This window comes from Ixodes scapularis, unplaced genomic scaffold, assembly GCF_016920785.2.
Source record: "Ixodes scapularis isolate PalLabHiFi unplaced genomic scaffold, ASM1692078v2 PGA_scaffold12__126_contigs__length_90152505, whole genome shotgun sequence".
NCBI classification, from domain to species: Eukaryota; Metazoa; Arthropoda; class Arachnida; order Ixodida; family Ixodidae; genus Ixodes; species Ixodes scapularis.
The window spans coordinates 69,372,614-69,383,076 of record NW_024609838.1 but is presented as its reverse complement, the minus strand read 5'-3'; the positions used below and the strand labels follow the sequence as shown (position 1 = coordinate 69,383,076).

Sequence of the window (10,463 nt, the reverse complement as noted above, 5' to 3'; positions counted from 1 at the left end):
TTTTTTATTCAAAAGAGCTTTTATTTGTTTTGTTTTTCTTACCCCGATTTTGATGACACCGGTTCGAGGGTTTCTTTCCGAGGTTTATAGGTATATAGCGAAAACGCATAACCCTAGTCATTACTGACCTCCTTCGATGGCAGGTGCAACGGGCGAACGCCTACGAGAGGCGACCAAGATCAACCTGTCTTTGTCGGCACTTGGCAACGTAATCTCAGCCCTGGTGGACGGCCGCAGCAAGCACATCCCATACCGGGACTCGAAACTGACCAGGCTGCTGCAAGACTCCCTGGGGGGCAATACCCGCACCCTGATGTTGGCCTGCCTGTCACCGGCCGACTCCAACTACGACGAGACGCTGAGCACGCTCCGCTACGCGAACCGAGCCAAGAACATCCAGAACAGGCCCTGCGTCAACGAGGATCCCAAGGACGCTCTGCTGAGGGAGTACCGAGAAGAGCTAGAGAGGCTCAAGCAGCTGCTGACAGGGCGGAACTTCAGAGCATCCAGGGAACACACTCCGCCCGATGAAGGTAGAGGCCTTGCTTGCTGCTTTTTAAGCACGAATATATTTGTGTTTGTTGAAAGCGTTTCATGCTTTTGGCCGAACTTGGTGTTCGAAAAAAGGCTTTGACTTCGAACAGCAAACCCATTAGCTCGCCACAGCAACAAAAGCTACGCATGAGGGTACATCATGTCAGTAATGTCACGACTGACATTTATTGCGACGACATTTCTATCCGTCGATAAAAAGTAAAAACTACAGTAGACAGGACGCTGCCAGCATTAGTTTTGTCATTATTAATGGCCTGCCTGTGACGTCCCAGTGACAGTGGCTAAGGCAAATCATGAACCAGTGTTGAGGGGACGAGAACAATTTCAATGAGGAACGCCATGTTTCAATGACCCTAAAGCTTGAAATGGCTGGAAAGCTCTAGATGGCTTAAATTTCCATTGACTCGAAATATGGCTGTTCATATGTCAGTCTTAGGTTTAAAGGCCATTGTTTTGGCCTGTCGTTTGCTAAGCTTTGATGGTTATTCAGCATGAATGAAGTTTCGCGTCCTGTATGAGGAAGAAGATGAGAACAATTTCTTCTCTCTTTTAATTTACCAATGTTTGGGTGATTGCGAATATACTTTTAAATCAACATACATGTCTGCATGAATGCAACTATTTGCTATTAAGCGAAACGTGACATGATTTTTTACTTTGCCTAACTGTTTTATGAAATAACGTCGAGTCAACACTGGAATTTTAAGCATGTAATTATGATGCTTATAAACGTAGCGAATATTGCACTACAGAATAAAAAAGTTACTCCTGTGTTACAATTCATTGGTTCCCGTTTATAAAGCCAATGGCTCTCCTACGTTTTTTCCTAAGGAAAGCAGGCCGAAGGGGAGCTGTTCGGACACTTAATGATCACCCAACTATTTCCTTAATCAGCACAGACCGAACGGTTATTAAAGCGCGTACGTGGTTCTCGTATGGTTATTGTCTTAGATCCCAATTGTTTTGTTTTTTTACCCTACAACGAAATTTTTGTAAGCATCTGTCCTGAGTGACTCAACTTGTGACGACCTAATTATTAGCATTCCACATTTGACCGTTGATCCAAGAATGTATGCGTAGACTCAAGCGATTTCTTTTTACGAAATTTCGATGTTTCAAGCTTGGCCAACTTAATGTTGATCCTAACGTACTAGCGTCAATAAATGTGTTTTTTTTTTTTTACAAATCGGTCTGAATTTGTTATTGCTAATCAGGTCTTTTTTTTTTTTTGCTCCCAATACCCCAGGAATGCCGTCAGACTGAAGCAATTTGATGAAGAAATAAAGTAACCAAGATGGCTAATTGGGCTAGTTTCTTACTCATCTCTGGATAATACGCCAAAAAACGTCCCGTCTAAATCTTTCTTTGTTTTGTCTGTGTTCTTATGCTTATTGTTTAGTAAAGAACCCCTTGAGTTCCGCCCCCCCCCCCCCCCTTTCCCCCTTCTCTACTGAAGTTTCAAGGGTGCCTTGCTTGTAATATAGAAAGATGTGCTTGTCAATGCACGCGTCTGCGCGCGTGTACATGCAGATGCTCGTAGTAATACAAAGGCTTATAATAATGTCGTACCTTTCTGACCAACAGAGGACACGAACAAGGTCATGGACACGATTAAAAGCGTAAGTATAGTTTTGATTTCATTGGTTTTAAAGATGAAATGCTAGTCTTGTGTACTTTGTCGTTATAGTACAGTAACCTAATAAATTTATTCTAAAAAGTGAACCGCTTCATCGCGGCGTAATGCCACGTTATGCATTGTGGGAATAAGTGGGCAGCGAACTACATACGCACATCGCACCTGGCCCACAAGTTTTTAGAATGCAACGCGCGCGGTGACGGATTTATGGAAGTAGTCAATTGGTTCACCTGCTACGGAAGTGCTTAAAAAACTCTGACACACCTTTTTTTTTTTTTTCCTCTTGCTTTGCAGTTTTTAATGGTGTCAGGAAATTACACATTCAATATTTTGCTGGAGAGTCACGTATCTTTTTAATAAAGCAAAAAAAAGCTCAACTGCTCCGAAACCGAAACATGAACTTGAAGATTTATGGCCGGCTAAGCGTACTGAGAAGGAGGGGGAAATGTGGAGGAAGACAAAGTGGCCGGAAGTCACGTGGCTATCGCTCCCTACAATTTGTTTTCTGCTACTTCGCCTCTGCGGCGTGTGAAGCAGACGACGACGATGACGTTGCATGCACCGTTTGTCGTGCGATCGTTTCGCTTTTCTGCCTTTGAAGATCGATCGGCCACTACAGCAAACGGCAGTTCCGAAGTGGCGGTCCCATGTCCGTCGCAACGCTGTTCTGTCGTGAGCCGCCATCGCGTAGAACCCACGGTACGTCGCCATGCTGAGAATGACGTAGTACGTGTACTTCCTGTGATCCGTGCAGATTATTTTCTTCGATCAGCGTATTTGCAGTTTCTTGGAAGCCAGATAAAAATTAGGTTCATACTGTTTTTTTGTTTTTTTTAATATTTATGGCGAGCCTTTGAATACATTTGGTACGCTAGTTTGAACGGCACGGGACCACGGAAAGAGAGAGCGCATATCAAACCGGCCAATTATCGACCAGTGGATTTCGGGCGGAAAGAAAAGGAATTTTGAGCCGCAAATTGTGTTATAGCCAGTCGGGCTCTCATAGGTCATGTTCAAATAAAAAAACCCGGCAAGCATAAATTCCTTGTTAGTAGCTTCGTTCGATTTACCTCCGGTGCAGAGAAGTGTAGGGCAGTGTAGTACTTCCGGTATGTGTATTGATATAGGACTGGAAGTAGCGCCCTACACTTGTCTGCCCCGGTGCAGGATGTGCGGGCAAATCGAAAACGTTTGGAACAAACAGCCCCACTCCGATATAATAAACACCGCCAAACACATGTGCGAATTCAACCCAGTTCAACAGACCTCCGGAATCACAACGCCATAAAGATGGATTTTTTACGACACCTACTGGGATGCCGGCGTGTGGCGCTGGTTGGGCACGAGTGCTGCGTCAGTGTTCGGCCGGGACTCGTGATAAATCAGCGAGGATACGAGTCCTATCCGAACGCAGACGCACCGCTTCGTACCGATACCTCATTCTCATTGGCTGCCGAGAGGTTACAGGATGACGGGAACTCGACACGCCCAGAGTTCCTTAACGCGTTAACAAGCACCCTTACGGCTTTTATCACTCGGGCGAAAGAAAACAAAACAAAAAAGTGCCGAGTCACTGGGTTGTAGACGCATGCGCAGTGAGACTGATATTCAGCTGAGGAGAGCGTTAGCGCCTGCTCGCAACGCATTCTACAGAATAAACTCCGTCCCGCATTAAGTCACGCACATGCTGCTCTTTCTCTTTCTGTGCGGGGTTGGTTTAGCCGATTGTAGAAGACGCACGAAGACGTCGAGCTTCGTGACGACGCACTTTTGCTGCTGGTTGATTGGCTCTGTAGGATTGTAGCGTTGGCTGCGGTCGAGGGTGAAACGGAGTTTGAAAGACAAAGATGGCGGAGAACAGAAGGCGATTACCCGAATGATCCATGGCGGCGTTTCTCTGGAGATTACTTCTCGCAGAACTTTCGTCGACGTCGCGAGTCCGCGCCAGGCTGTGTATCGACGAGGCGTTGATCCAGCAGCCGTGTCCTCGTATACGCCCCCGATTGGTCCGCGCGTGGATAATGTGTGCACGAAATTCCTTCTCGCGGCTGCAGCAATACGAGGCCCAGATGGAGGAGCTTCGGAACAGGTGCCTCCAGGAACAAGAGAGCAAGGCCAAGCTGGAGATGCACGTGGAGCAACTTCGGAGTCAGTACGAGTCGCAGCTACGAGGGCTGCGGGAGAACGCCTGGCAAAAACCCGAGGTACTGATCCCAAGTGATACGAGTAGGGAGAGCTTTGATACGAGTAGGGAGAGCTTTGGAACAAACAGCCCCACTCCGAGGGTTTGATTATCGCCGTTTTGTTGTTCGCAACCCTTTTTTTTTTTCTTTCTTGACGCATGGCATTTATAGTGTTAGCCTCACATTACTTGAGCTGCGTCGGGTGACACTGTGGCTTTATATATTCAGAAAACCCTCGCAATGTGCCTTTCAGTGGCCCCCTTACTGTGCCCGCAAAAGGAGGGTCACGAAGAGGCATTCTAGATGCTATGACTTTTAAAACGCCTCTGATCAGAAATGCCAGAGAGAGAGACAACTTTTGTTTTGCCAATCCAATGAACGCGCTTTTTTTTTTTTTTTTTTTTTTTTACAAATGATACAATCTCATTGGTGTTAACCCTGCGATTCGCCTTGCCCGTTTCGTGTTTGTTTAAAAAATTGCTTAATACTGACACAGTTGTTAAGGATAGTTAAACATGATGAAAAAGTCAATCAAAATGATAGGACCAAAGAAAGAAACAAGAGAAAATAAAAAGAAGCTGTTTCTATCATATCTTTCCTCTTTTCGTCTTGTTATTTTCTTCATTGTCCCCTCAAGTAAAGAGCCCCCCCAAGGATAGGGGAGGGGGGGGGGGGGGGGGGGGGGGGGGGGCAAGAACGATGGACGCTACTCCACCGACCGCACCACGGAAGGTGGAAGGCCAATGGAACGAAGGACGTCAACACCTTCTTCTCGCCCTTTCCCTTCTTGTCTGTGCTTGTGTTTCCATACGGAAAATGTAGTCCACTACTCGTTGCCGACACCATTTATGCCAATGTATTGATAAGTTCCCTAACCAACATTTTTTAGTTCACTTTTTTCAAAAATTGCTTTAAACTTTTGTATTACATAAGAAGCTGTGAAATGTTGGCATCTGGTCCAGATCGCTAGCGTAACATTGGGGCGTAAACCGAGCGTCCGGTGATGCGTAGGTTACTTTTGTGGTAAAAATAAACATTTCTTACTACACCCTCAGTACATTACAGGTTTTGTTTTTATTCGCAAAACATTTCAAGATCATAGATGGGGGAAAGCATTCCTCGACTCTACATCTCTGAACCTCGTAATATTTCTTTCTGCTTTACTCTTTTTCTACAGATGAACAACAACGACATAAAATCGTCGAAAGAGGAAGAACTCGTCGTTGTGTCTGCCTTGTCGCCCGAGCCCTCCGACATCAGGGCACCGAATGCCTCACCCTCGGACGACACGCAACCGTATGTCGTTCCAGTCAATACTTAGATAAACTTTATTGAACATATAGTGACGCAAGCAACAGGATGAATTTTCATAACGTTTTCCTTTGTTGAGTTCCCTGTGAGTTTCAATTTGACACACACTGACCGCTCATCAATAGCAAGCATGCAAATACAAAGAAGCGACCAGAAACAGTACAACCAATTTCGTGCAAAAACATAACACTTAAGGCCCGCTCACACTCTTGCGACCTTTTAAAACGGTGTTCCTTGAAACCTCTTATAACGAGAGCAGAGCCGTATATTAGGAGAGTTTGGACAATCGGCGGAGCAAAGGCAACCAGCGCCGAAAACTCCCCCCGCGGTTCGAGCGTAAACTAAAGGTACGACACAGCGTCGGCCAATCAGGAGACCGCGACGTCACAATATTGCAAACGACATTTAAAGCGTGAAATAGAAGCATTCGATCTCGGCCTCTCAATTCCATATCAGAAATGTCTGCAGTAAAGACAAAGGCACAGGCGCGTGAGCTTAGCTCAGCGAAATGCTTTTGTTTGTACGAAAACTCGTGCAAAGGAGGCAGTTTCTAAAGGCCATGCGCTCGTGCCCATGCCTTTGTCTGCACTGCTGATGTTTGTGCAGATGGAGTATCGGTGACACTTTTCTCTGGGCTGGCTTGCTAGGTAACCGGACAAAAGCTCACCGGACAAAAGCTCACCGGACAGAAGCTCACCGGACAGAAGCTCACCAGACAAAAGCTCACCCGTTTTTTAACAGACCCGGACAAAAGCTCACCCATTTTTTGACAGACCCGGGCAAAAGCTCACCTCGATTTCTTTTTTTTTTTTTTTTTTTTTCATACCCGGGCGAAACACGGGCTGAAATAAAGGGCAGACGCAATGGACATTGGACCATTTTTAGGAGAACTTGAACCTCATCCACCATTGAGTTACGATTTTTTTTAATACTTTGAAAGAACAGGATTTCGGCCTTTTGGAAAAGTACAAGACAGATGACCAATTTAGAAAATTGTGCGGGATTATAGATAGGCTCGGGTTCCTTCCACCACAGCTTGTTCCACAAGAACTAACCACCAGGGAAAAGTCTACCGGTGACATCGGCTACCTGCTGGACTACTTTGATTGCACGTATGTCAACCGCCGCTTTCTTTATGCTTCTGTTCCATCTGCGGCGGCATCCAGAGCGAATTCTTCCCTTCGCCTGACTCTGCGCCGACGGCGACCGGAGTTTTCCCCGGTACGTGGAATATGTACGGCACTACTCTTCAAGATAAAGACCGGATGAACACCTGCGAAAGATAGAGTACCGGGTTCCAGAAGCTCGTCGGCCACGCCCATCCAAGCGTCTTGAGGCTGATTAAATACCTAAAGCAAAATCAGGCGCTCGTTGCCACGGCATTGACAAAAGCCCGGAGAGGTGAGCCTACAGTAAAGCGGGAGCGAAAAATTACTCTGCACCTGCAGAATCGTCTTAGAAATATTTGCGAGGGCTTGCATGTACATCGAGATCTACCAAGACAGCTGGAGCTAGTGGGGGACAGCATTCGCTTCTAAGCAATCGATAAATAAACTTGTTTCTATTAAAATCAACAAACCATGCGCCTGTCAGATTTAATTTATCGTTGCCTTTTTGTGTCGCGCGCATGCACTCCAAAATGATGGCAATAACGATGGGTAAGTAATGGGCACGCAACATATTACAGTGCATACGCATTTTTTCCTAAATAACGTCTTCGTTTTATTAAAAACACGTTACCACACATTGTTGCGCTAAGTCACGAGTTCTAATTCAAATTTAAATCCAATTTGATCATTACGATCAGTCATTACAAGCCAGTGATACACGTCCGCACGCCGGTACGATACTCTGTTTCACCTTATGATGTACCGCAGAAAAGGCTACAAGCGCGAGCTCCTTGCTTTAGGGCACATCAAGGCGGCACAAGTTCTCGTGCGTTAAGAGTATTTCCCAACGCTATGAGCTCGCGCATCTAGCCTTGTCTGCGGTACAACATAAGGTGAAACGGAGTACAGATCGAAACGAGCAGAAGTAGGGATTGAACCCAGGATTCCTAGGTTCTGCAGCGCGAGCTTTCGCTCCGCGTGCTCCGAGCTGGTGTGCGCGAGCCCACTCGGCCACTCGCCACTCGCCACAATGAAACATCATGGAGTGTGTGGAGGACGAGCTGGAGGGCAATATCCGCGATGTTGGACAGTGGAAGCGCATGGTTGGGGCACTTTTCTCCGTGAGAGCCCAACGCCTTTCAGATAAGAGGCAGCTGGACCTGGATGCCGACGCGCAGACAAGAATTTCAAGTGACATCGATCAGCAGGCTGCAGGCCAATGCCTTCACCATAGCCACTCTCATGACCGACAACGTGCCCGTGATCAGTCGACTGCGGTGGACTTTCCAGAGGAACGAACGGTGGTTCGAAGACACCTTGCCCCATTTGGGCGAGTTCTACTTCAAGCAAGCCTTTCGCGACTCTCCTGCCACCTTCAGATTCCTGGTGGAGTCGTGCAGGTGCCTCCTGGCCGTCGTTGGCCGTCGCGCAGGGGCCAAGGCTGGAAACTAGATTAGCCGCTTGTTTTTCTACAATGCACTACTTTCCTGCCAACAGAAAACAAGTGCGCATCTAATATTAGTCCTATCAAAATAATACTAAATTTACGCAGCGTTAATTTATTCTATTATTTTAACTCCTTGAACACTGCTATCGAGGTTACACACTTGGTCTAGCGGAGCGAGCGTAGTGTGCTCCCCGAACTCACTTCATTGGAAGTGTGTTCTTCGGGCAGGGCTGGGGATTGAGCTCAGGATCACTGGGTTCTCCTTCTCCAGCGCGAGCTTTCTCTCCACGTACTCCGATCAGGTGGGCGCTAGCCCACTCGGCTTCGATACTACTTAATAAAGACACGTTAAAAAAATTGACGTTTACAATTCACTGTAATGCCGAATCGGAGTGCAGCTCTTGAGGAGGAGGGAGGAAGGGTACGAAGGGGAGGGTATGCCAGCTGCTCCCCCTCCGTACCCTCCCATCCTCCTCTCCTGTTCCCGTCCCACTTAGCGTAACAATTTCGCTAAATTTCGCGCTAAATTCAGTCGGGAAATTTTCCCGCTGAATTGACGTGTGACGTCACATGGGTAAAATGTTTCCTCTTAATTTAGCGGAAAAATTTTCCGCCAAACTTAGCAAAAACTTTTACCGCAAATTTTAGCGGGAAAATTTTACCCTCGTGACGTCACTCGTGACGACACACGTACCGTCACGTGTGACGTCATTTTGAGAAACAGCCCTTAATGGAGCGCGCGGTTACGTCGACACCGCTAAACCCAGAAACGGGTGCCTAGGAGCTGTGCTCTAAAACAACGTTACATTAATGAACGATTTTTATGCAAATCGGATGATTCTGATCGATCATCGCAAGCCAAGATAAAGAATGAAGCACATCCAACTTTGGCGTTCCGCTTCGTCCCACGGAAGTATACGAGGACGCCCTGACACTGCCTAATCAGATCATAATTATCGTGTTGTCTCGAATAGTTAAATGCTGAAACAAAAGTAGGCTCTATCGTTCGCTGCTAACCAAGATAGCCATGAATGACTGACTTTGTCGTCGTCTTTTATCAATTCAGCGCTCCGCTAATCTTGATTCAGATCAGCCTAAACTCCAAGTCCACCCCACTATTTTTCTTGCAATGCCACTCTTCTACATGTCGTCGCTTTCACGATTTTCTTTTTCTTTATAAAATAAAACTTACGCCACGCTTTTGGTTTCTGTGTTGTTATGTTTTGCTGTTGAAACACTCCTATACGCCTCGCAAGTGGGCTCATTTTCGTCTTCTGCGCATGAGAAAGGAAGTAGTGGTGACGTCAGAACGCTGAGTCCTGATTGGCTGATCGCGACCCCCTATTGAGCATCGTCTGCTCCTTTGCAACGTCGTCTGCTCGCAACATCGTCTGCGTCTGTCTTACCTTTCCTGCGACTTTCGGAGCGAACTCGACTTTGCCTTTAAGAGAGGGCAGACGAAATAACTCGAGCGGTACATTGTTTTCGTCTAACAACTAGCAGACGCGCATCGAGGAGGGAAGTCAAAGGACTCACTGGCGGCGAGGTGTCCCGAGGCGCCGAGGTTTGTTTGCTAAGAACCGAGAGTGAGCGTGTTAGTGTCCGCAAGTTCCCTCCCGAACACTTTTTCCCTCCATTCATGTGCGGCGAGACCCCTCACTCTTTAACGGCGCCGGCGGGTTGGCGCAGTTAACGTCGTCTGCTTTACGTCTGGCGATGGCTGCTTTACCTTTCCTGCGTCTGTCGGAGATTCACCGCTTTTTAACCGGCGAGAGTCACCGTTGCCTCGGTAAACAAGGAAATAACAAGAGGAAGAAATTGACCTCTTAATCTAAAATTGAGGTCAGCGATCAAAGTATAACACGGGAAGGGTTCACAAGGGTCGCGCGGGCATATTCCATTCAGCACGTCAGCCGGTCGTGGGCAGACGGTCGCCGAGTCGCGGAGTGCCTGCTAGGCCTAACTGCCCGGCTCGTTTGGTCGCGTTCGGCGAAATGGTGGCCGTTGGAGCTTTTCACCGGTGTCTGTGGATCCAGCGTTCTTGTTCGTCGTGCTCTGTTTCAAGTAATTTTTACTTTTTTCTTGCTGCTTGAAGTCAGGACGCGTGAGAAGCTCACGTAGAAAAATAAACGTCCGTGGGTCGTCGCGACCGCGACGCTGTCGGCCATGCTGAGTTGATCGTAAGAAGTCCGTAAGACAGCTTCGGAGCTGTTGTAGGATTT

The 10,463-nt window shown here is 47.1% G+C and overlaps 1 protein-coding gene across 1 annotated transcript in view; it reads left to right on the top strand.

Moving 5' to 3' along the window:
- The window catches only part of LOC8051914 (kinesin-like protein KIF17), a 46,097-nt gene that overhangs the window by 17,295 nt on the left and 18,339 nt on the right, over nt 1–10,463 (top strand). Inside the window, exons 5-8 of the mRNA XM_042289562.1 lie at nt 144–533; nt 1,291–1,316; nt 4,246–4,395; nt 5,552–5,670. Of these exons, the coding sequence (XP_042145496.1) occupies nt 144–533; nt 1,291–1,316; nt 4,246–4,395; nt 5,552–5,670 (685 nt within the window). The remainder of the gene's footprint in view (nt 1–143; nt 534–1,290; nt 1,317–4,245; nt 4,396–5,551; nt 5,671–10,463) is intronic.